This window comes from Lathamus discolor, chromosome 1 (assembly GCF_037157495.1).
Source record: "Lathamus discolor isolate bLatDis1 chromosome 1, bLatDis1.hap1, whole genome shotgun sequence".
In the NCBI taxonomy this organism is placed as follows: Eukaryota; Metazoa; Chordata; class Aves; order Psittaciformes; family Psittacidae; genus Lathamus; species Lathamus discolor.
In genome coordinates this window covers 79,118,992-79,144,617 of record NC_088884.1, presented here as the reverse complement: position 1 = coordinate 79,144,617, position 25,626 = coordinate 79,118,992, and the positions used below count along the sequence as shown (strand labels likewise).

The 25,626-nt window shown below is 50.6% G+C and overlaps 2 protein-coding genes across 7 annotated transcripts in view; both read left to right on the top strand.

The window, feature by feature from the left end:
* Positions 1–14,871, top strand: part of SLC6A13 (solute carrier family 6 member 13) — a 31,446-nt gene extending 16,575 nt beyond the window's left edge. For 2 of the 3 annotated variants that reach the window (XM_065682397.1, XM_065682407.1), the window contains exons 8-15: positions 7,174–7,277; positions 10,058–10,182; positions 10,681–10,793; positions 10,938–11,075; positions 11,614–11,716; positions 12,490–12,590; positions 13,023–13,193; positions 14,363–14,871. In XM_065682397.1, the coding sequence (XP_065538469.1) occupies positions 7,174–7,277; positions 10,058–10,182; positions 10,681–10,793; positions 10,938–11,075; positions 11,614–11,716; positions 12,490–12,590; positions 13,023–13,193; positions 14,363–14,482 (975 nt within the window). In that variant the 3' untranslated portion in view covers positions 14,483–14,871. The remainder of the gene's footprint in view (positions 1–7,173; positions 7,278–10,057; positions 10,183–10,680; positions 10,794–10,937; positions 11,076–11,613; positions 11,717–12,489; positions 12,591–13,022; positions 13,194–14,362) is intronic. The other variant, XM_065682389.1, reaches the window with a different exon arrangement.
* Positions 14,872–21,224: 6,353 nt separating this feature from the next.
* The window catches only part of SLC6A12 (solute carrier family 6 member 12), a 41,790-nt gene continuing 37,388 nt past the window's right edge, over positions 21,225–25,626 (top strand). For 2 of the 4 annotated variants that reach the window (XR_010613372.1, XM_065682327.1), the window contains exons 1-2: positions 21,225–21,283; positions 21,391–21,458. The gene's annotated coding sequence lies outside the window, so the exon portion shown is untranslated. Of the gene's footprint in view, positions 21,284–21,390; positions 21,459–25,425; positions 25,509–25,549; positions 25,585–25,626 lie in introns of those variants that run through there. The other 2 variants (XM_065682336.1, XM_065682345.1) reach the window with 2 other exon arrangements.

The window sequence follows — 25,626 nt, the reverse complement described above, 5'->3', positions numbered from 1 at the left end:
GATGAATATTTTACTTCTCTGGGAGAAACGCAGGGATCTGTAGCAGCAGTTGCCTTCCTCCAGCATGCTTTAACCATCCTGCTGAACCAGGGAGCGGGGCTTGAGGTTTCACTTGCGCTTTCCCATCGGAGAGGGAAGGGTTAGTACCCCAAGCCCCACACATGTGCTGTGCCCCCCTCTCTCTGTTCAGGGACAGCGTGAGTCCTGCCAGCCTGTCGGGGCCAAGTCGATTGTGATTGATTTGTGCTCAGAGGACGACGATCTGTAATCGTTTATCTGCAATCCTGCATTGCCTGGAAAAGTGGGGGATCCTTTAGCGCCTGGGAAGGGATCCTGGGAATTGAAATGAAAAAGTTAAAGATACTGTGCTTAGCGTAAACCTTATGATAGGGCATCTCAAGGGGAGGTTTAACCGAAGGGCAAACAATGTGCAAGGGGACAAAATCAAATCTCTGCTAAAGTCTATAAAAAACTAGGTGAAAAGAGGGGATGAATTATTTAGCAGATTCTACCAGGGGAGCAGCAGCAGCTGAGATGTGATTAAGTGTCAGGATATCAGACTGGTGTGTGGAAATCATTGCTTTTCACCTGCCAAATGACCTTGGACAGAACCGGGAAATCCTGCCGCTGAGAGCTCAGGATAACTGATTGATGGTGGTCTCTTCTGGCCATGAAGTCCACAATGCCCTAAATCTTCATGTACCTTCACCTTCTAAATCCATGAAATGCTTACCATTCAAATGGTAAATAAAATTCACGTGGTAGGTAGATTAGACTATACAGAGAAACTGTCCAAGTCTTGAATAATGAAGTCCAGTTCTGCTCAAATACAAGCAGATAACAGCAAAACCACTGAAGTGATTATCTATTTTGTACCGTACATCCCCACCCTAAAAAAAATCCCCGAAAGCAATCCCATAGTATGCTTTTTATTTGTATAATATTTAATATTACCATGTTTGCATGACAGCCATTGCTAGCCCCAAATTTTCACCTCCCTCCTTGATCGCATTCTTTGTGCTCCAGAAAGTTCATGTTTATTTCATAGGCTGGGTTGTGTTTTACCCAAAAGGGGATCATAGAATTATAGAATAGTTAGGATTGGAAAGGGCCTTAAGAAATCCTGGGGTTGTTCACCATTTCCAGTTTTGATCACTCCACCCCTTGCAGTTATCTTTGTGGCAATTTTATCACTTGTTGATTCCAGTAGATAACCCTGGAGATTTATGGATGTGATTGAGGAGAGGGATGAACAGTGTGACCCACTGGTGGGAAGCTGAAACAAGAGGAATTCAGACTAGAAATCAGATTTAAGTGTGGGAAACTTGTAATCAGAAGAACTTTCTTCAGACACTGGCACGTTCTCCGTCACTTGATGCTTTCGTACCATGACCGTTTTAATAGACATATTTAAAGAGAGGACGGATGGGCTTGATGAAGAAAGTGCTGTCTGTGTGTTTGGGTTTGCTTCAAAAAGAAGAAATGTAATGGTCTCCTTTCACTCTGGTATCAAGTCTCAAGTGATTTTAGCTATGTTTCATTAATGAGTGAGAATGGAGGAGTTAAATTCAGCAGCCCCTGAGGACCTAGCTCTGCCCAGACTGTGCCAGGATACCCTGCCTGGTTGTGTGCAGCTAAATCCAGAGCATTTACCTTCATCCAGCCTCTGCTTCTGTTGTCTCTCCATCTCTCATCTGCATGGCTTTTCACATAACCTTCTCATTTTCTTTCACCCATTTCCCTGGCGGTTACTTCTTGGAGCAGTGTTTGCCCCTGCAGAGTCCCCACAGGTTCCTGCTTCCTGATGGATGTGGCAAGAAGGGGAAGCAAGAGTTGAAGGTGCCCCCAGCTCTTTGTGGGGGCTGCCTGCTGTGCCTGTGACCAGGGAGGGAGGTGATGGGGCTCATGGTTTTCACTGGAGCAGCTCTTGCTGCTGAGGCTGCGCTGAGGACAAGCCCTTTGGGCCACCCTGGGGAGGATGGGAAGTGTATGCATCTTGCAGGGCTGTGACCCGGTTAACCATGGGCCCTATAGCCACTCTGGGGAAGGGATCAGAGCCCCAGATCCTCTCCAAGTTCAAACCCCTCCTGCTGCTGCTCCACAGCCAGCAAGAGCTGCTGCTTCCCAGCAAGAGGGGAGGGCAGCCATGGGCCTGCTAAATATTATTTGTTCCCCTTATTTATTATTTTCCCAGCAAGCCTTTAACTTGACCCTGTGTGCTCAGCCTGTTCTGTTGCCAGCCCCCTGCTTCCCCTTTCTGAAGGCGAGTGTGTTTGTTTTCGTGCCGGATGGCGACCCGCTGCGCCTATATGTGGATGCGTGTGCTGGCATGTTACGTGGCCCCCTCACACCCCAGTCCTAGAAAGGGTCTGTGAGCCCACGCACCACTGCCTACCCTGCCTTGGGGGCAGAAGGCAAGGGAGAGAGAGCTTGCAGCTCCTACATCGTGCTGGAGGGGCTCAGGGCTAGCATCCTCTCCTCCACCATGCTGGAGCAATGCATCTGTGTGGGGTGAACCACAGCTGTATTTACCTTGTGGTGCTTCCTTCTCCTCCCACACCTCTCACCAGCCCTGCTGGGTCTGATTTCAGTGCAGACATAGCAGGGAGGCATAAAGCCATCATTCTGTCTGCCTGCCTGCAAGCAGCAGGGTAGGGAGGACCATAAAACCTGTCTTTCCAGGCAGCAAGGAGCATCCCTCCTCCTGCCCCTCCTCACATCCTGGGGCAGGCAGCTGTGCTCTTTGGGATGAATCAGAACCCTGTTTGTTTTCTTGTGTATTTAAAGAAACTCCAGCAGTAGGATGTGTAAAACATCCCTATGGGTCCACAGATACCCCTGCGTGTGAAGGTTATAGGAGGTCGTTGCTCTTCAGCAGGGCGTTGTGAGGCCTGGAATATGGGCACAAGGAGATTAACCAGGGAACAAAGCCCCCGCTCCCAAGGAGCCCATGGATGTATTTTCTGAGCAGCTGAGGCTTGGGGTGGGAACGTGATGCTTGGCCAGTTGTAGGGTGGGCAGAAGGACTGAGAACTGCTTACGGCAGTGATTCATTTTCTGCCTCTTCTCTCAGGAGGTAAATAAGGACAAGTGAAAGCATTGGCCTGGCTTGTGCAGCACAGTGGTGGGCTCCTTGCAGCAGCTTGCACTGCTGTGGGATGTGGACTGGGTCTTTGGGCTGGGGCTTGTGGGCCAGTCCTGAACAAAGGAAAGGAGGCAATAATCTGGAAGTGATGCCCTGTGTGCTGTGAGTGTCTTGAGGTGAAACTGTGGCAATCAAGATCTCCCTTTTCAGGCTGGGCTGAAGCCACGTGTTTGCGTGGTGCAGCGGGTGGCTGGTGGGATGTGCCAGCGCCGCAGTCTGACTTGTGAGACGTGATGCTGGGAACGAAAGAAACACTGGTTGAACTGCATCTCGATACTTGGGTGGTTTTGACTCTTTACTTTGCTTTACACCAGCTGTGGCTCTCCACGCAGCATGTACCCACTCTGTGCTGTATCATCTCTGCTTGCTGGTGGGGACAGTTAACGCTTCTCAGCAGGGCACCTGTGTTTGACATACGGCATACACTGGGGTTCAGTAATGTTTTGCTCAAATATGGCCTTTATTGTTACTTGAAAGTGCTCTGGGATCTTCCTAAGGAAGGATCTGTTTCAGTACAGGGGGCTATTAAATTCCAGTACATGTAATAAAGCGAATATTGCTGAGAAAATTAAGGGGCACAGGAATATGTCTTCTTATAGGCAATAACTATCTTGGATAACTGCAGCTCAGGTGTGAAGGCTTTGACTAAAAGCAGAGAGTAGGCGGTTATTACAAACTGGTGTAAACAACATGTTCAAGGAAATTGAATTATGAATTAAATATACTGGATGGCTCAGAGAACTGCAGACAGCAATCAAATCAAAATACCCCTGCTGCCAATGTGCCAGCAAAATCAGAATGGGATAAGCTTTACCAGACTCTTTGGGAGTGGTGGCTAAAGAACAGCGGCACGCTTTTATCTGCAGGGGAAAGAGAGCGCTGCCTGACCCCAGACAGCCTCTTTAGTCAGAGTGGGAATATTAAAATAGCGAGAGGCACAGGAGGGAAAGGGGGAGTCTTGGAAAGGCTGAAACCCCATTTCACTGAGTCACTGCACAGAGAGAAATGAGCACAGGCAGCAGGCGGGAGGGAAAGGTTTTGGGTCCTGCTTTCCAGAGTGGTCTGTGTAGCCCCTGTGAGCCCATGGGGCCAATGGGCAGTGCTTCTTATGAGAGGCCCAAGGAGGAGGCTGGACCACAGACATACTGAGGCTCCTTCCAACCCCAGTGATCCTGCAGTCCTGGGATGTGCTGCCACTGCTGGGCTCTGTCACTGGTGGGCCAGGAGCACTCTCAGCATCAGCTGTTGCAGTCCACTGACCCCTAAGCAGTTTGAGAACTGCAGGGGGGGGTGGCAAGGATGCAAAAGTGGCTTGGTCTTTTGCCCAAGAGCTGCAGTAACCTTTTAAAATGGGAAATAAAGTGCATGCAGCATAACTGGTTCTTACAGTTATGCTGACTAAATAGGATCATAAGCTCCGCAAGCCAAGTTTAGCTTTATTTACAGTTGCAGTCACAGGCTGCCTTGCTTCAAAGGGAGCATACGCAAATGTGGGTCCTGTAATCCCTGAAGAGCCAGCGCTTTGGGGCTGATTTCTCACACAGACCAGTGTGCGCTCAATGGGTGTTGTGTTGGGCAGGGCAGGCAGTGGAAAGGGGAGCCCACAGACCCCACGCTGGTCTCTGATATACAGTCAAGGATATCACTGGGCTTTAGAAATGAGCTACTTCATAAGACACAAGAGCTATTGAGCCTTGGTGTTTTGATATTTGGCTTCTAGTATGGCTGGAAAAGCATTCATTCTTTTCCTGCCCCTGGGATATTTCTCAGGTCTCTTGGTTGTGATTTACCTGATATTTACCACTGGTTGAGTCTTTCTCCCCATAGCTTTATGCCCAGTTCTGAGGCTGAGGATTCAGGATGCTGAGTTCCTGCCTTTTTCCTGTTTCCTGGATGTTGTGAAATTCATAGGTAGTTGGTATCCTTGAGGTTTCTACCAACTGTTAAATCTGGTTGAAGATTATCCACTGGGTCCAATGTTATGGCAAACATGGGGTAGGCATTTTGATGGCAAAAGTTTTACCTTCACAAGTTGAACTTTAAGGGCTCCAAAATGCATGAGCAGGTGTGACTTGAGGTTGAATATGATGAAAAACCAAAGCTCTAGCAATGAACAGGAAAATGAAAAGCAAACCTAGGAAAACATGTCACCCCAATCTCTGCAAAGATGCTTAAATTATTGATGCAAAGGCGTCAACAGGTCCAGCGCCTTGTTGTACCTAAAAAATAGCTGAAAAACGAAGGCTATGCCCTTACTGCCCCCAAGCAGAGCGATGCTTTAGGAATCAGTTATAAAAAGGGCTTTGATTATGGTTTTTTCCTGATCTTTTTGAAATGCAAAAATGAACTAGTGCCCTGCTCTGTAAACCCACCTCCCCACGCAGCTCCTCCAGAAAGAATAAAGTACATTGAGGTTAATTACTTTTTCAATGTCCTAATGCCTCAAACTAGCTGTCCCAGTCCCACCTCATCATCTACCCCTTCCCATTCTACAAATCAGAGATTTGATTTGACTCCCTGTGAAATCGTGAGCAGAATTTCCATGGGCTGAAGGGAAGGTGGTGGGGCTGAAATTAGCTGAGTTGCTTGCAGGGCAGTCAGGGAGAGCAGTTTCACCCAGTCTAGCCCTAGCAGCACTTTGCTTTCTGTCCCTGCAGACTGTGCTCTTGGGTCTTGCCACACTGGCCAGGGTGAGGATTCATTCTGTGTGGTTGTCACTCGAGCTAAAACCAGAATTTCCTCCAGAAAATCACAGCCGAGGGGATCGTAACATCCCTTTGTAAGGCACATCAGTCTAGATATGTATGGCCAGTATGGAAGAGGAAGAGAAGAACCATGCATTGCTGAGGGTGGCCTGAGCAGCAGGGGTGCTTGTGCAGATGTTGTCCAGCTGCCCATTTCATCAGGACATGAGGTCTTGGCTGACCGGTAGAGTTGTGATTTGGAGTCAATAAACCCACTGTGGTGCTTTCCATTTACTTTTATTCTTCTCAGAGGGCATCCTGGGGCAAGGTTGGTGTCTGTCCAAGGGCTCACCAGCACTGCTACTCGGAGGAAGGAGGGTATAGCCAAATGGAGTCTTCTCTCATTAAAGTCATCATTAAATTCTCTCCTGCTTTTCTTTCCTGACTAGCTTCTCTTTTGTCTCTAGAATGTGGCTACCCTTCAGCACTGGTTGAATCATCATCTTACCTCTATTACCATCTAAACCCCTTAGGAATAAAAGTCTTAGAAAGCAGAGGGTTTAATTAATAATCTTTGTCATTGCTTCATTCTCACTGTTAGTTCCTGCTTTTGCTGTTCTCTGCAGAGGGCAGTGGCAGTGGTTGCATTGGTGGCTGCACACAGCTGGGCTTTCAGATCAAATTTGGTATTGTCAAATGTCAGCCTTGGAGCACGGGGATGTATTGTTGATAGTGAGAGTGGAGAGGAGTTCAAAGGCGCCTCACGGGACTAACAGCATTCTTGTAATATTTTTAGGAGCTGTCTTTTGCAAACAGCTCTGTTTATTTCTAGTACTCCTCTCCTGCTCCCCAGTTAACTTTCTTTTAAGTTTTGGGACCTTTAAATTAGGTCTTGGGGAGAAGGGGCACTACCAGAAGCTGTATGTACCCATGGCACCCAGTGGAAGAGGCTTGCCCAAATGAAGCTCCTCTCCTCTGCTAGCAGACAGCTCCTTCAGCTCTCAACGGGAAGTATTCATCTGGTCTTTTGCTGCCCTGAAGCACAGTGTTCTGCATATCTGTCCAAGGAAGAAAGAGATGATGATGAAGAGCTCTGTGTTTGCAAGGGTCCTGGTGCATCCCTTCCCTTTGGCACTCTTTGCACCAGCGGGGTGCCTCCCTGAGCACTGTAATTCCTGGCACTGTATAACCTGCCCCTGGAAAAGGCTTGTGTAAATGCTGGGTTTTGCTGACCTCCTCATCACTGGCCATTCTACTGGTTATGACAGCCCCTGGGGCTCTGCCTCTTTGCATCCATGCAGTGTCTGTGCTCTGTGCTCACCTGTGTTTGCATCTCCCTTGCAGGTCTGGATGGATGCAGGCACTCAAATCTTCTTTTCGTATGCAATTTGTCTGGGATGCCTGACAGCTCTGGGCAGCTATAACAAATACCATAACAACTGCTACAGGTAACTGGAGCACGGCTCTGCTGCCTAGAGCCTTCTCCTTCCTGCACATCAGTGTGCACAGCTTGGTGAACTGCTGGAGGCTACTGGCCGTCTGAAGTGCTCTGTTTTCTGTTTCCACTCAAGGCATAAGAAAACTTTTTCTTTCTCTCTGCTTTCTACCCACGGGAGCATTCTGTCCATGCTGTGGATGACAATTTCCCTCTTCCACACCAGCTGAGACCCAGCAAAGCCAGATTCTCTTCACTAGCTTTCTGACCCCAGCCCACGCCACCAACTCCCCTATTATGCAGTGCAGGAGTAGCCGTAGGTGAAGCAGAGCTGTGAGATCTAATGGCTCTAGAGTCTTTTCACCTTGTGATTTATCCTTCCTAGGTTCATTTCAACCTAATATCTTGCACAGCTGTGAGTACTCTGGGTTCCTGTGTGCTCTCTATGGCCTACATATGAGCCTGAAAATAGGACTTCTGTTTCTTGTGTACTCTCCGTGTGCTGGACTGCCCTTGATCAGAGATGGGCTGGGTTGCCAGATAGAATCAGGCTGTGAAGCTGAAGTGGTGATGTGAAAACAAACTCATTTTGCTGTAGACGTATCCAGCATCTGGAGCTGCATCCCCTGGGGTAAAAGGCTAGTGTGAGTGGAAGAGGTCACCTCTGAGTAAAAGCACCTACCTCCCTTCCCACCCTTCCTTTACTGACTATGTTGCTCCTGACACTGGGTTCTCCTCCCAACTTTTAGATTCAGAACTCTGGTTGCTGCCATGGAAGGTCCAGGCAGACCACTGGCTACATGGTCTTTGCTTGGTGTCTTTCTCTTCACCTTAGAAGTTCACTCCTGTTGTAGGGAAGCCTCTTTGACAGTGGTTGGGCTGGGACTCTTCTTCCTTTTCATGTCCCTTCTCCCAGATGCAATTTTAAGAGAAAAAAGTCATAGGAAAAGAAGAAATAATGGATCTGCCTCCATGCAGCAATGGCCTATTGCATGTTCTAGAGCACTAGACCTTTGCATATCCAGTCTACATGTGTAGCACAGAGATGGTGAAGGGCTGCTTAGCAGCAAGATTGTAAAGAGGTTCTATAACTGCAGCTGGGAGATGCTACAAAAGGGGGAGAGATATCTGATCACACACAGACCCTTTATGCTATTTGACTTTGCTAGGGAATTTATTACTAGTTTTGGTGTCAAACCTCCAACCAGCTTTTTCCCAGGCATGGACCCAGTTCTAATGAGTTGGTCTTGTGCTCTGCAGACTTGGTTTGTATAGGAAGACATGACCGGGTGTTAACAGGACAAAGGGATACCAGCTTGGTGCCCAGCTCACCCCAGGCCAGGTGTAGCCTTTGGTGACCAGGAAGAGAAAAGTATATGTGCAGGAGGGGCTGTTTGCTTGTATGGCAACCAAATAGCACAGACCATTTCTCTCTTTCTGGGACAGTAGGAACTCCCTGGCTTACTTTCAGGTGAAAATCTGGATAGACCTCTCTGCTCTGTCCATTCCCTGCATGTTACCCTCCACCACAACGCCCCACCTGCCAGGTGACTGGAGAGCACCTTCCAGCACATGCCTTTCCAAGGAGGGTTTGACCTATCATGCACACATTCAGGGAAAAGAGGGAGAAACACTCGGAAGGAAGAACTATTTGAAATAAACGGGAATCTGCATAAGATGGCTGAGGATATAATTTGAGTGGAGAGCAGACAGTTTACAGCAACCTGAGAAATGAGGTTCCGACACAGGCTTCCCTTTGGGTTAGCTGAGCGTGGTAGAGCATGACTTTCTTTACCAGCCGGGAGACACGTGGGGACCTGCTGCAGGCCTCTTTCAGTCTCTCCTGCCTTAGAAACCAAGTGCAAAGGCAGAGCAGTGGTGTTAGGTGCTGTGCAGCAGCCCTGGACGATGCGAAGTGCTGTACTTAGGAAGGAATAATCTGAATTTGTATGGCGCAGGGGCTCTGTGTGAACTGCACTGTCTCTCTAGAAATGGTTGCAGACCATGAACAGATCTGGTTAACATGCAGGGAGGAGCATGAAGCCCCAGAAATTCTCAGTGCCTAAAGACTGGCATGGAAAATCACACTGGATTTGCAGCGTAGCATTTAACAAAGTCAGAGCAGGCCATGAAATGCCGGGAGGGGTGTGTTCAGTTTGGTTCAAAACATCTCAAAAAGATGCTGCAAATGTTATTGCTGTCCCCAGGGTTGCAGTCGCAAGAGGACTAGGGAGACTGGAGCGTGAAAAGGAATTGGATAGATAAGAGATGTTTAGTTTAAAGGGTAGATGGATGAGAGTGAGATGAAAACAAAGACAAAAGGGAATAGATCAGAGAAAAAACATTGGATGTCTCTATTAATCTTTTTCTCATAATGCAAGGACCAGGAAATACATAGGAGTGTTGAGAACCAAGAAGACTGTAACTAGTCTGAGAAATCTATTAAGGAAAAAGCATGCCCCCCTCTTAGACAAGCATAATCTCTGGTACTCTGCTACAGGAGAGAAGAGAAAGAAAAGGATCAGGCATGTAGATGTGTAGCAAGATTATCTCATGACCCAGAAGTTTAGGTGAGGAATGCACCTTTATGATGTCCTTGGAGAAGGCTTTCCTTGGGGTTCCTGCTGTGTTGCCCACCCTAGGGCAGCTCCTGGTGCCGAGCTGAGCTGTGGGGATGCTGGGAGAGAGGCCCTGCTGTGGGCACAGTGGCTGGATGCTGCCCTGGGGGGCTGCCGTGGGGTGTGGGTCATACCTGCACCTTCACCTGTCTGACGCTGTGCCTCGTACTTCCAGGGACTGCGTGGCCCTCTGCTTCCTCAACAGCGGCACCAGCTTTGTGGCCGGCTTTGCTATCTTCTCCATCCTGGGCTTCATGGCAGGGGAGCAAGGTGTGCCCATTGCTGAGGTTGCTGAGTCGGGTGAGTGGGGACCGTGCTTTGATGGGGCTGCGGGGTGCTGCCACTTGACACCCCAGTAATAGGGGCATGCCTGCAGGCTTCCCATCCTGGCAGGCAGCTCTGCTCTCTGCCTCCAAAAATCACGGAGAAGTGATGAAATATTAAGATGCAATGGCTGTGGCTTGAGGTTAATATAAGCTGGGTTAGGGTCAGGCAGCTTCTGTCTCTTTGTGGGGTTGTGAGGTGCCTGCATGCCATGTGCCCAGGCTTGTGCTGTGCTCATAGGCTTTGCCTGGCTCCCAGCCCTTGCTGCAGCGATTCAGCCAGAGCTTGCTGTGTCCCCTGTTCCTCCCTTCCCACTGGGCTCCTCCATATCCCGGGGAGCACAGTGCTGGTATAACTGGAGCGAAAAGCTGCATGGTGGCAGGCTGTGCCTTGGCTGGGTGGCAGCCTCAGGGGGTCTGCACCAAACATGCCATACTACTGTCGTTGCCCACTCTAAAGTCCTTTTCCCTGCAGGGCCTGGCCTGGCATTCATCGCCTACCCTCGGGCTGTGGTCATGCTGCCCTTCTCTCCGCTCTGGGCGTGCTTCTTCTTCCTGATGGTTGTTTTGCTGGGACTGGATAGCCAGGTAAAGGCGCAGGTGGAGGGCAATTCCCTGCCAGACAGAAGCCACTGTCTCTTCAGGACAGGCTTGAGCTTGCTGAGGAAGGGCAGTGGGGCTGGGGAGCTGGTCAGGATGGGCTGATGGAGGTGGCACCTTTGCTCTTTGCAGTTTGTCTGTGTGGAGAGCCTCGTCACAGCCCTTGTGGACATGTACCCCACCATCTTCCGCAAGAAGAACCGCCGCGAGACCCTCATCCTGATGGTCTCCATCCTCTCCTACCTGGTCGGGTTGGTGATGCTCACAGAGGTATTTTGGGCTCAGACCCACTGTGTGGTGATTGCTGGCTCTGGGTGCCCCAGTAGAGTGGCAGCACTCAGTGGGTGGTGGGGTCATGCGGGGCCCACGAGCTTGCTTGTGAGGCCCATCCTGCTGCATAGCGCCTGGTGGAGGCTGCCCTTCCTTCCCTGTGGTGTTCACATTTTCCCTTCGAGCCATCACCCCTTATGCCAGTCACAGTCCTGACACTTCTCCTGCTAAGACTGACAATTGGAGCTCTGTGCAGCCCATGTTTTGGTTACAGATTTATCTTCACACAAGCCAAACGTGCCCTGGAATGAAGGGCTGCAGAGACTCCTGAGAGCAGGGCAGCTGCATGTCTCTGTCAGTCCTTAGCAGAAGAGACACGGCCTTTGCCCACCCCAGAGAGAGGAAGGTGCCTCCAGCTCTGGGGAGGATGCTGAGTTTGTTTCCTGCTGTTGCTGAAGCTCTTTTGCCTGTGCCTGATTCCTCTCCCCTCTCTCCTTCCCTCCTTCCCTCACCTGGCTGCCCACTTGACCCTTCCCAGGGTGGGATGTATGTCTTCCAGCTCTTCGATTACTATGCTGCCAGTGGCATGTGCCTTCTCTTTGTGGCCATCTTTGAGACTCTCTGCATCGCCTGGGTCTATGGTGAGTACCAACTAGGGGGTGTCCCCAGCTCTCATCATTCAGGCTCTGCTTGGTCCATCCTCACAATGCTGGTCTCTAGCTCATCCTGGCAATTGCTTCATAGTGCAAGGCAGACCTCTAAACCCTTGCTTTGATGTCCCTGGACTCAGCTGGTGGGGGCTTCCTCACAGCAATGCCCTGGGGAATCTAATTGGCAGATATTCCCACTATGTTCCTACATGTCCCTGTTTTTAAGGCCCTCCTTTCTTGAGGACTTGGAGCTGGCTGGGAAATCTTTTCCCAGCCTGTGTATAGAGGAGTCTGAGACAGTCAGATGTTTTTAAGAGCTCTATCAGCCTTGACATTCACAAGGGATGGATAAACCCTGGTTCAGGTCCCAGACCGGGAGATCATAGAATCATAGAATAGTTAGGGTTGGAAAGGACCTCAAGATCATCTAGTTCCAACCCCCCTAGAATCATAGAATCAACAAGGCTGGAAAATACCTCTAAGATCATCAAGCACAATCTTTACCCGACAACAGCCAAGTCCAACACTAAACCATGTCACTAAGAGCTTAGTCCTGCTGACCTACTGGGCTGTTCTGGGGCAGGATGGTGTTCCTCCAGAATGAAGACTGAAGCTGGTCACACTCCTGGCGAGCTCCCCAGCAGGGCTGTTGGCTATGAGGTACTGCCTCATCTTCCGGGGAGCACCCAAACAGTGGTGAAGCAGGGCACCAGACATGTCCGCCTCCCTTCGTAGCAGCAAGGCCTCTTTCCTGTCTCCCTCAGGTGCTGAGCGTTTCTATGATAACATTGAAGATATGATCGGCTACCGGCCATGGCCCATCATCAAATACTGCTGGCTTTTCATCACACCAGCAGTCTGCATGGTGAGGGCCTGCAGGAAGACAAGCTGTGGGAAGAAGATGGGCAGAGCTTGAGTGCCTCTGTGATGCAGATACCCATACATATCCGGAGGAATGTGAATATGTGCACAGGGTTATGTGACTGATACTATGGGAACATGTTGTTCTGTGTGTAGCTTTGGTGGCCAGGCGTGGGGCTAAACAATGGGGAGAAGGGGGCCCATTTCAACAGTGATAGAGGTGTCGGGGAGGGGGTGAGCTTCTTGCTGCCATGCCCAATGCTGTTTATGGGGCTCTCCCAGCAAAGCTTGCTTGACTGGTGTCTCCTCTGTTGCTGTCCTGGGGAGCTCTTTGTCACCATGGGGCTCTGTACAGGCAGAGACTCACCAGGACCCCTCTTGGCTCATGGTGTTGATTTTCTTGCTCTTTTTCTCTTGGTCTCTTCTATCTCTCCAGGCAACCTTCCTGTTTTCTCTGATCAAATACACCCCACTGACCTACAACAAGAAGTATGTGTACCCATGGTGGGGAGACACTCTGGGCTGGCTGTTGGCCCTCTCCTCCATGGTGTGCATCCCTCTCTGGATAGTCTACAAGCTCTCCACCATCAAAGGCTCCCTCAGAGAGGTGAGGCTGGTGCTCTGGGATCAGGGCATGGGCTCTGCGTCTGTGTTAAAGTCCAGACTCGCAGGGGGGTAATCTGTATGTGGGAGGTTAATTAGCAGGGAGTCTAGAACAAACCAATTTAATGAGTGCAATGCTATAACAGACTTGGGTTTTTAAGTTCTGCCTGGCTGAATGACTGCTCCAAGCTGGCTGTTGCCTCTTGGCACCCTTTGCTTATTGCTTCTGTCTCTTTGCAAGCACCATTAGGAAAATGTTCATTAGATGGAGAGGGTAAAGTTGATCTCCAGTGCCTTGAGTCAGCCTGATGGCTGCCCTTGGCTGAGGCTTGAAGACTTGCTCTGGGGAATTTCCAGATCCCATGAGTACTGCGGGCAGCTGAGTTCCCCAGTCTGTGCTAAGGTCATAGGGGATGGATCACCAGGAGTTTTAGTTTCCGTTGCAGCCTCGGTGTCCTGGGGCTGCCCAGCTCCCAGAGCTGCTGTGACCCATTGCTGGCTGCCCTGGATGTGTACTGGGAGGCCGGGGAGCTGGCAAACCAGATGTAGCTCCAGGCAGGCACCACATCCCTGCCATGGCTCACAGTTTCACGGGGAGGTTTCACACAGTCCTGAACCCCCAGGATCCCACCTGTTCTCTGCCTCCTCCAAGTGCTCAGAATGGGTCGTGATAGCAATGGGCCCCTCACCTCTGCATCCCGCGCAGACAGGGAAGAGGGAGCACAGCTGCCGGAGCACGGCGAGGGTCACGCTGCATGATGTAGCGGGTAGCTCCTTATGCAATTGTTGTCCTAGTTGAAGTCAAACCTATGTGCACAGGGTTTCCCTTTGTAGTCTGTGCGGACGGAGGGGATGAGCGGGATCTATTTGGGCACCAACCTTTCTTTGGACCACTTTCAAGCCCTGGCCTGAAGTAAATGGAGAACAGTTTCCTGATGTGTGTCAGGTATCTCACAAGCCCAGTGCTTGTCTTGGGACAAGTGACTGGTTAGAAGATGGGTTCATCCCCCCAAGTTTCTGTAGTGCTGACTGTCCTTATCTGGTACATCTCTGGCATTTAGGGACCAGCCCTGCAGCCTTACCTGGCTGTCTAAATGATAGCCATGGCTGGAAGGGAGGGCTCAGGACCTTTTGTCCTTGCAGCTGTGTTCAGTGCCTGTCTTTGCCTTCCAGAGGCTCCGCCAACTCACCTGCCCATTTGAGGACTTGTCTTCCAGGCCAGGCGTGGGACAGCCCCTTGCCTCCACCAGAGCTGACCTCCTGATGTTGACAGAGCTCGAATCTCATTGCTAGGACCAGTGTGGCTCTCCCTCTCTTCCCCAAGGATGGTTTCTGTACAGCCTTTACCACCTGCTGGATAATGCAAGGATTCTTCACTTGCCAAGGAGAGAGGGATTTCTGGGCTGAGATCCCATCTCTGGAAGATTCAAAGGGCTGAGGAAGAGGCTGCCATGGAGATGGTCTATGTGGAGTTAGCAATGCACCTTAATCCTCTCCCTGGAGAGGGCTCTGAAGGAGCAGATCAAGCACTGGTGTCCCTGAGCATTCCCAGCCTGCTGGTGGGCAGAAAGGAAGAACTGATCCTGGAGTGGAGAGTGTCAGAGAGTCTCAGAGGTGTGGCTCTGGTATGGACTTTGGGAGCTTCTCCATTCATTCCATTAAATCCTTGTTTTTCCCCTCTAGATCTGCTCTGTCTCAGTTTTGTCTCACCAGCATCCCTTGCTCAAGGCATATTAGGCAGGATGTGTGTTAATGGGGCTGTGCTGGGCATTCAGGTCTGGCTCTGTTGCACTGGCACATCAGTACAGGAGGGTGGCCAGAGGAGAGGAAACTTGGTTAGGGTAGGAAGGAAAGCAGGGAACATTAGTTTGGAGGCCCCTGCATGTGTTAGGCCTGGGTACCTGGGTGAAGTGGTGACTGCAATGCCACCTTCGGCTGGAGCCATTGCCAGCCAAAACAGTCATCTGGGTGATGAGTCACTGGGCTGCTCCTGTGTGGGTTTGTGTTTTCGTCGTGCAGGTGAAGGTTCATGGGAAACTCTCCCTCCTCTCTGCAGGTCTAGGTCTTTTTTTGTGCTGACTGCCTTGCAGGTGCTCTAGAGCCAGTTTTGGTTTTCCTGCCTACGGAGGAAGAGCTGCGTTGTTGATGCAGGATCTGCATGTTGTCTCTATACACAGGGCCCCTTGCTTCCAGGCTGTTTGGGTAAAAAACAATACAAAAAACCAAAGAGCTTGTGTTTTAAGTGCTGTAGCCCCAGCATCCGAGGAGGGCAGCCAGAGGACACCTAACCCCGGGAAGCTGGATGGCTCCCAGGAAACCCTGAGGAAAGCTGGGGAGCTGAGAGAGTGGCCGGGAGGCTCTCGGCTTCCCGAAGCGCACACGGACACGAGTGGCCACCGTGCCACACAGCTCCTGGTGCGGTGGGAAGAGGCGAATTAAAGCAGTCCGCGCTGTTAGCCACAAGGTGGCCCCAGGACCTCACCTACCGCCGCGGCCGGGCCCGGTCGCCCCTTCGGAAGGGGCTCTGAGCCGGGGGCTCTGCTCGCACGGCCGGGATTTGCCGATTCACTAGCCCTGGGCCGGGGTGAAATCTTCCCCTGGGTAACGATGACCCGGCCGTTCCTATTCCCCCTCTCTCCTTGTCCCGTTGAGGTTTTCTTCTCTCTGCAGTCAGCTGTATCCAACAGGGATCTGCGACCCCGGCTGTGGCATCACTGGTTGAGACCTCTAGGCAATGCGAAGTTCTCGGGCTTAGTTTTCCCCAGTTTAATGTTGGAGTCTGGTGGCTTAAGATGGAAAACAGGTTGATGGTGGAAACGGGTATGAACCTTCATTTATGGTGACTGTGGAACTCTGATGAGCATCAGGTACTGAGGGGTTTGCTGCTGGGAGGATTTGTGATAGTGCAGGTTTAACATCCAGGAGGGATATCCCACTGATCTGTGGGGCTTCACTGGCTCTTCTTATTTCCAGCCTATTTTCCCTTTTCTCAGTGTATTTTCCACTGGGGCAGGTTGGTTTCTAGGATGTGTGCACAACCATGGGTGAGCCCCTGTGGTCAGCCCTGCCCCTCTCCTGTGGTACTGGCTGGTAGGAATTAAGTGAATGGAGTTCAATACAGAAGGGTTATTTTTCTGTTGGATTTTTGTGTGAATCGTATTAGGAGCTCCAGGAACAGATATTTTTATTCATGTAATTCTAACCTTAAACAGAATTATACTTTAATTTTCCAGTAATATCTATGAGAGGTATGGCCCACGGGGAAGATATTATAACCCTAATAGAAAATACTAATTGTCCACAGCTATCTCCCAAATATGGCTGATGTAGGAAGTCTGCTCAGCTGCATCTAGGCAAAGTGAGAGTCTGCTGAAAGGCTCGTGTCTTGTTTGGTTTCAAAATAGTCTGGTGTCCAGTGAATTGGGCATGTGGTTTATCGACCTGGTTATGTATGAGTCAGGAAACCTCCCAGGCCTCTGTGCTCCTACATGGCCCAATTGCTGAAAAGCTTTGGATGAGCTTGGCAGGTCAGATAAGCAAGAAAACCAAAGGTTTTGCTGGGCATACTTAAATAAAAGTCTTATTTTTGATAGGACTTTAAGATACTGGATAGGACTTTAAGTACTGGAAGATAAAGTACTGGGACCTGTGCCACCTGGCTTGAAATACGAATTAAGTATATTCTGTATTGCTCCTTGAGAAGGTTGATGGACTAAATCTACAATTAATATATTTGAAACTTACAGATGTGATATTTCTCACAGCACTTTTTTAGACTCCATAATTAGAAGGGATTTTGGTGAAAAAAAGAATATGGTGATTTGGGAATAGGTGATTGGTCATGATTTGGAATACGCTGAAAGAGATTTTCATCGCATTCAAGATCAGCCCAGTACTCCTCCTCTTGCAGTCTGTGGAAGACTCTTGCAGATCTGATGTCCTTTAGGCAGGAGATGTGTGGTTGCTGGAGGTTTCCCAGCTTCAAAATCTAAAATCTGCAACAACCTGAGGATTCAACTCATTATTTTCATGAAAATAGGGATGAGATCAAAGACCCGAAGTTTTTCACAGGTTGGGTTTGTTATGGTTTATTTCAAATGAAAAGTTGACATAAAACTATAGAAGTCCCAGGTCATTAGTGCTTGGAAGGACGACTGAGCTTTCTGCCCATGTGTCCATGAAAACCAGGCTCTGCTTTTCCCATATTGCAGTGCTTAGATCAGTGGTGACTGGGAAAGAGTCTCAGCCCCCTGACTGGGCATAGTACTGTTGACCCTGCCATCCTCCTCCATGGACAGAAGTGTCCACACAGGGCAGAGACCTGTGGACCTGTGGAGCAGGATGTGTCTGCTCCCATGGGGAACATCCCAAACCCTGGGGCTCCCAGCATGTTCAACCAGAAGCCTTGAGAGGTCCTTCTCCTTTTTCCTCTAATGGTATACAAGAGAGTTTTCTGTGGCTATTGAAGAATCATGCAGGGTGGGTCATGTTGCACATTTCAGTGACAAGAAAGGTGGAAGTGTGTCCTATAGGCCAGTAAAAATGAGTATATCCCTCACAGTAGGATGTTTGGCTGAGCCCTCATCTGCTCATTTGGTCAGCAGCCTGCAGGATGGGGATCTGCATGGTGCAGATAAGGGAAGTGTGTCTGGGGGAGCACTAAGATGGATTCAGGAAGTTGTTACTCCTTAGAAGTTACCAGTGACTTGGTTACCCCCTTCTCCATCTGACCTGTCTCTAGTTGCATCCCTTTGGGCAGCAACATTGCACTTCTCTCTCCCTGCTGACTGAACTTGTCCTTTGCATCCTTGTGCCTTCTGCATAGGTGGGATTTGTTCTTACAGCAAATGTCCTGTGTCAATGGGCTCAGCTGCCCTGAGGAAGCAGGGAGGGAAAGAAGGAGCACAGAGGTGTGTACCCATGTACTGCCTTTTTTCTGTGGTCCTCCTTGGTGTCTGATCAACAGCAAACATTGCTTTTAGACTCGGAGAGGTTGTTAGACCACAGATGTCTCCCCAGCATTGCTAATCCTCCCTCCTGACCACTTTTATTACCCAGTGGGGTCCTAAGCCATTTGCACTTGCCTCATCCTCTCCTCCACGAAGGATGCTGTGGTATAGTGGACGTTTCACCCTGTCTGTACTCCCAAAAGTGGAGGGCCCTGACAGCCTCCTCCTTTCCAGGATCGGTGCTGCAGCTGCCAGAGCCCATCATGGTTCTGTGGGGCCCCTCTAGTGCTTGTTACTTTAGTGATGTTCACTTGTGATCAATTATGGTGAAACTGCCATAGGAAGTCACAGCCTTACTTAAGCAGAAATTAGCCATAAACATAAAATATAAATTATATGAATGCCTAGGGGGAATTCCTCTGCAAGCATAGCATTCAATCAGCAAGGCAAGTTCCAGACCAAAGAAGCGGCGGTGCTGCCCATGGGAGACCCAGCATTTCTTCTGTTAGCAAAGGTGTCAAAGGGTTGGATTAGTCTGGACGAGCAAGGACAGTTGGGAGACCCAAATAATGGGAAAACCCAACACGCACTCTGAGGAAAGAAAAGGGAAGGCAGAAAGGGAGGCAAGTTCCCAGAGCTCCTTCCCTGTGCCGGCTGAGGCTGTGACTCCCCTCCTTGGGCTCACTTACAACTCTGCAGCCTGCCCCATAGTCCCTCTGTTAGCCCCTGTGGGAAGCTGCCTCTGCCAGGGAAAATGGCAAGGGAGGATGCTGTGCTGTGGGGAGACCTGCAGTAGGATTGCCATGTCCTTCAGCAGCCCTGTCCTGCCTACACTGCTGTGCAGCCCAGCGTGCCTGCTCAGGGGCTGTCTGCCAGTGAAGGTGGCAGTCAGTGGTAAGGGATGTGTCGCCCCTTTGCTTGCCTTCCCCCCAGATGAGACTGAACAAAGTCCATACCCCCACATCTGAGCTGGTCAGAAGGTGACCTCTGAGTTTCACTCTGAGCCATCACACCAGTGCAATCCCTCATGTGGAGGCAGCTGCAGTGCCCCATAAAGGTGCCCCATACCTGCAGCAGGATTTGAAACCACTGAATTACTGCCTGGTGGGGCTCTCTGAAGCATGAGTGTAACTTCTGGTACCTTCTGGGCTGAAAAACAGAAATAGCCGCCTTTTTTTCCTGCTAGAGAATGATTTTTGCACATTGTTGGATGAAGTTTTCATTTAGGTTGACTTTCTTCTTCTTTTACCTTAATGTCACAGGTCATTTCCCATCTACAGTTCTGTAAAAAAATGTGATATTCCTGCAAAACACTTCAATGTGGATAAATCAAGTTTTTAGGTCAGCTATGCTTACCTAGGCTTATCTCAATCCCCTTTTCATATCTGGATAACCTCTACTGCACCTTTTCCTCAGCTGTGCTGGGTCACAGCAGTCCTCTGTGGCATGATGGGCAGCAGCACTGTCCGTCATTAGCAGGGACAGAGGCAGCGCAGGGCCTGTGTTGTGTAGCCAGCACAAGATGTTCACCTTGCAGTCTTTCAGGACTTCAGTGATGACTCCCAGAAGGCAGAAGATGGAGTCTGCCTGCTCTGATGTTGATCCCAGCCCATGCAAGGGAAGAATCAGACTGTATTTCTTTGGGTATGGGACCAGTCCACTCAAGCAGTCCAGAAGGTAGGTGAAACCTAGGGCTTTCAAAAATGGCATGTTTGGAAAGTTTAATCCTGGATTAACCCTCTACCCCCTTGGCCCCATTGCCTGAGTAGGGCCTCCAGGGCAGAGCTGGGCTGGCTCAGAACTCCCTGTCCCTGGGGATGTCCACCCTGAGCTGCTCTGCACCCTCTTTGCACTGCCCAGCAATGTGAGCTCAGACCGGCCGCCCCCAGTGTCAGCTGAGGTAGTAGTAAATAACTCCCCCAGAGTAGGAGTCCTTTTTCTGGCACTGGCATCAGTGATTTATCCTGATGATCCAACCAGGCACAAGGGTGACTCACGTTACGCACATCTCCAACATCGCTTGTCCCCAGGGCAATCCGGTGTGCCCTAACGTGGTCTGCTTCACTGGCTTCTGGCATCCAGGGAGGATTCCACGGAGGGACAACATTAAAAATGACCTCTATAAAGCACGCAAGCATGCAAACCTACCACTTCCCTCATGTGGGAAGTCAGCTCCCATGTTGCCCACTGAGGGTGCTGGGGATGCTCACCTGGTGAGCTCTGACATAGGCGAGCAGACTGGGACATGTGCTGGATGTGTCCTAGCTTCCATCCCATGTGCTGCTGTGGTTTAACCACATGGATACGAGAAAAGTTCAGTAGGAATTTGGAGGCACATCGACAGGCAAAGCCAAAGACAAAACAGTAATGGCATTAATATAACATTTTTAGAGATAAAATCTGAGCTGAACTGTCTTGAGGGAATAGGAAATATGGGAATGTCTACGGCTGGTATTGGTCATAGCAGCCCTGGAAAAGTGCGTTGGGCTGAGATGCATACAGAGAAAGCTGCCAGGGCAAAGGCACAGGGCGATTGTTCACTGCTAGCGAGCATACAGGCATCATAAAATAAAGACTCTGGCAGTATCTCTCCCTGCTGACAGAGCCTGGTCCTTAAGAGCTGTGTTTGCATTCACAGTGCCTGGCACAGGCATGGAGGGGTCTGCATGAGCCTGGGACAACCATCCCACCTCCACCCGCTCTCTGCCTTTTGTCCCACCTGCTTGATGGTGTTGGTGAGGCTTGAGCTTGGCTTCTGAAGAAGGTTTTGTGTAGTGGTCCCTGAAGATGGAGACGATCCATTCTGCACATTTGCAGGATGATTTAAGGGATGCCACTGTCCCACTAATGCGCTGGTAAAGGATGCATGTTGGCCAGCTTGGCCCATGCTGTGGAGTCTGCAAGGGAAAGTTCCCTCCTGATGAGGTTGGGAGGACCTGGAGTCACTCCGCTGGCTGCTGGGGTTGATCTTTGCAAACCTGGGGCCTTCCCCCTGCCTGACCATGGCTGCTTTCTTCTCTTGCTTTACTGTCAGGGCTGCAGTTCAAGGTCCGGGGAGCGGTATGTTGTAAGGGAGCTGGGGAGAAAGTTCTGCTGCCCTGATGCACCTCCCTTCCAATCGTCCCACCACCTGCACCACCTACACGTGAGCTGGGTGATGGTTTGGTGGAGGGAGCTGGTGGAGGGGAGGGACGGGAGGAGGAGAGAGGGGAGTCTTTGTCTTAACTCTTGCTGTCTCTCTTTGACACTCAGTGGAAACACTGCTTGGAGTCCAGTGGGGCAGGACGGGCTTGCCTGGGGTAGACCTGCACTGGGTTCAGGTGAGTTGGGTGTTTGGTCACTGAGTAGATCTGGTTGGAAGTGTGTGTCACACTGAATGTGTGTGTCACGCTGGGAGTGCCACTGTCTCTGGTCAGTTCTCCTGCTGCCAACTGCTATGCACCAACTGCCTGCTGTGCTATGGGGAGTGGGCCTGTAAATCCGCAAGGGAAAAATCTTCCCAACATTAAGTAAAGGAGGAGAGAGCTGGAGGATGGAGAGCAAATAAACAGTTGGATCATCCCAGAGAAGAGGTCTTTTTTTCAATGGTTCATAAAGGAAAGAATGAGTAATGATGTTGTTAAAGGCTGCCAGGAAGCTGCAGAGCAAAGGGATGTCCGAAGGATGGGTAATTGGTACTGAAGGCTGCAGCAGCAGAGAGAGAAAAGGACTTGGACAGCAGAAAGATTGAGAAGATACATGAAAGTGGGCCAGGCAGGGATGGGGATGAAGGACACTGACAGCTAGGTGATAACAGGTATGGGAGGGAGGGTGGTGGGGGTAGGGTAGACTATAGGCATCTCAGCTCCTGCAGGCATGAGGCGATGACTCTCTCCTTCTGTGCTGTTCTGCAGAGGTGCTGGCCCTGGCCCAGTGAGCTTGACTTGGGGGCTGCAGCTCTAAACGATGTGCTTAGGAGTGTGCTCCTTGTTCTTGCCTTAGAGGCTTCACCAAATTTGTTCCTGTGTAGGAAGGAGACAGTGAGACAGCACATTTTGTGCATGTGCTAAACTCTGGGGATCTGTGGGCATATTTGTGAACAAACCCAGGCAGAGCACATGGGGGTTTCATAACATTTGATCTGTGTTTCCTTAAATCAACAGTGCTTTTGAAGTAATCACTACTAATCAGGGCTTTCATCTAGTGCCATTGGAAATGCCATTGCCCCAGTTTTTCCTCTTTGACAGCTGCTGATATGAGAGTCTGAACCTTGGACCTGACCTCTGCAGCTCTGCAACAGCCCAACTCTGCTGGATTCCTGGGTGCAGATGTGGTCCTTGAAGAGGGCAAGCTAATGACCCCTGCACCTTATCTCTACCTGCCTGTGCTCCTGTGCAGGGCTACAGGAAAGATTTGGTACCCTAGGCTGCAGATCACCCACCTCTTGGAGGGTGCAGGTGGGATGCAGTCCCACTGCGTTGCAATGCGGCATTACAGCAGGCACTGCTAGGAAGGGGTTACAGCACTGCTGGAGTCATAGTCCACACACATGCTTCTGCCTATCCTGATTTCACCTGGTGTCCTGTGCACCAGCTGGAGACGGCTGAGCCTGCCCAGGGTCAGACAGATAGATCCCCAGCCCGCCCCTGAGCAGGATCTGGGGTGCTGGACTCCCTGAACAGGGAGCTCAGTGCACGGATGACCATGTCAGGGGGCCTGTGTGGCACTGCTCTGCTGCTCTGGTGATGGCTATGCACACACACCTGGGCTCTGCTAGATAAACCGTTGGCTCCCTTCATGTTCCACGCTGGGAGGCATAACGTAATGTGTCATGCCATAACCTCATCTGCCTTTTGGGAAGGTTGTGCTTGAGTACTCTTCCCCCGTGCCCCCGGTTTCTCACCACGGGTAGCAGATGCCCGCAGGCTGTGCTTTTGGGAGGTTAGGCAGGTGTGCCTGCCTGGGGGAGTTTAGCTAAACAATGCCTAGAGCAGTGCGATGCCAAATCCCCCGCGCTGCTCCCCCGCCTTCAAACCAGACTTTTGGAGACATTTGCTACCTCTGCTATCCTGCCCCAAAGCAGCAGCCCCAGGGAAGCGACTGTAAGGTTCAGGTTTTAGGCGCTGCACAGATTAGGATTCTTGTGCAGGCGTGCGGAGGAGAGGGAGCTGCTTTGCTGCCCATGCTTCGCTCACCCTCCACCCTCAGGCTGACCTGCATCAGCAGCCGGTGGCCGGGCCGCAGCGCTGGGGGCTATCAGCCTCCGCCCCCCAGCCCTGCCCTGCCTAGGGCTGTGGGCGGTGTTCCTTGTTCTGGGAATTTTCCGCCCCTCTGAGGTGGCAGCCCTATAGGCACTGTGTCCTCTTGTGGACTCTGCCCTGTCCCTGAGGGGCGGCTGCGGGCTGCACTGCGGGTCACTGCCCCGCCGTGCCCCTGCGGCGCCCGTTTGCGGCCGTTCACCCGCCCCGCAGGCGCAGCTTGCGCACCTCTGGCCGCCGGGTGAGTGGCTCCATGGGGCCAGCCTGGCTCTGTGCCCGTAGGAGACCTGTCACTGTGGTGCTCCGAAAGATAAAGGTGGATCCCCTCCTGGCTGCATGCTGTGTGCGGTGGATGCAATCAGAGTATGGGCTGAGTGGTGGACTTGAGAGTATACGGTTTGACGCAAAGGCTGCTTTCTGACCTATTTACGCCCTGCTTATGGACTGCATCAGTTAGTCTTTTTTCTAGGCTGAAGTAAGAAACCACCTCTGTGTTTCTGTAGCTGAGAGCAGGGATGTGAGCCACTGACCGACAGAGGCTGAACTCGCACTGAGAACAGCAGCCTACACTGCTTTTAGTGAGGGATTTGCCACTGATCCTCAGAAGAGTCTAGGCACCATTAGATACTTTGGAGGCTCTTCTGTCCTGACAGCAGAGGCCAGGGCAGGAGACATTGGGTCCCCTCCTGAGCAGGGGGGGTTGTAACCTGAAGGATGATGCTCTATAATCCTTGCAGCCTATACCAAAGATGTACATGTCATTAGTGAACTCGGAGTGGCTCCTTATCTCACTCTTACTGGTGTCAGTAAGCAAACAGTAACTGCAGAAGTGTTGCTCTTATTTCATGCTGAAAATGTAAGCAGGATCTGGTCCTTGTAACAGCCTCCTGTGCCCCATGTACCTTGCTGAACAGATGCTTTGAGAATGCCCTGCAGCCCACACAACCTGGAAATTAATTAGAAGGAGTAAAGAAGCCAACTAGCTTTCAGCAGCTTGAAGTGAAAGGCATTTTAATTCTGACTGCTGTCCTCAAGTTGATCAGTTTCCTCATGCTACATATTCCTTTGCCTTTCTCCTTTTTGCAGCTGGAGTGAGCAGCTCTCCAGCAGCAGCAGGTTTGGAAGCAGCCATGGTTGAAGCAGCTGCCCCTGCTTCCGTAGCTGCTCTTAGATCGGCTGGAAAGCACTTGCTTCTACTGCTGTTGTTTTCCTGTTCATCCTGCAGATACAACCTATTCCAGTAGCAGCTCACACACGCTGATCTAACAGGGTTTGCTCCTTAAGCTGTACCTTGGCACTGCTGTTCCTCACTGAGCTCTGATTTTCTGTCTCTGCTCCCACAGCCGCCCCTGCCATTGGAATGCAATGCAGGGTTTCAGCTGCCGAGTAAGTGCTGGCTCATATTGTGCAACCAGAGAATTTTCTGTGTCCTCCTGCTCCTCCTTTTGCAGCACAGCCCAGCTCGCTTCCTTTCTGATTCCACCTTAAATTGCAGTTTACATGCTTGGTTGCTGTTTGTTTCAAAATGAGACCAAGAAATACAGATGCAGTGCAGATGTCTGCATCGTCACCTGCAATTCTGCTTTCTGCATCTCAGGCAGCACCTGAGTGTCCCAAGGTGCTTTAAAACTGTGCTCCCTCTAATAAGTGCTATCGGCTACTTTTAAATCCCATCTCTATTCACTGTTCCCTCCATTTCACTGTTCTGTGTTGAGATTGTCCTCCTCTCCTTTGCCTTAAGATAAAACAGCAGAAGAGGTCAAACGGAGGATGTTAACTTCCCAGCAGTAGGAGCTTCTGTGTGACAGTAGTTGGGAACAGGCAGTAAGTTTGCGGGAAGGAAAGCTTTAGGAGGATCTCTAATGGCTTATTCCTCTGGTGCCAAACCCCTAAGAGGCTCTCTCTCACCGTTCTCTTGTTCCTTTTATCACTTGAGCAGCCCTGAATAAGCCCTTTTTGCCCTGGAAGAGGCTGAGGATACCACCATGTTTTGCTTTCAAGGGACACTTTCATTCTCCTCTTTTGCTGATTCCTTCCTCCCTCCGTTTAGTCACAGCTTGTTCCTGAACAAAGCCGATAAATGCTGTTCTCCTCCATCTCTGCATGGTGCATTCACCGTATCAGACCCTGCTGGTGAGTGCCCACGGGAATTTGGAGTTACCCTTGGCTTTTCTTGCCTTTTTTGCCATACTTGAAGAATCCCATGGAGGTAGGTGTGGGAGAAACACAGCCCAAAATCTGTAACCAAGGG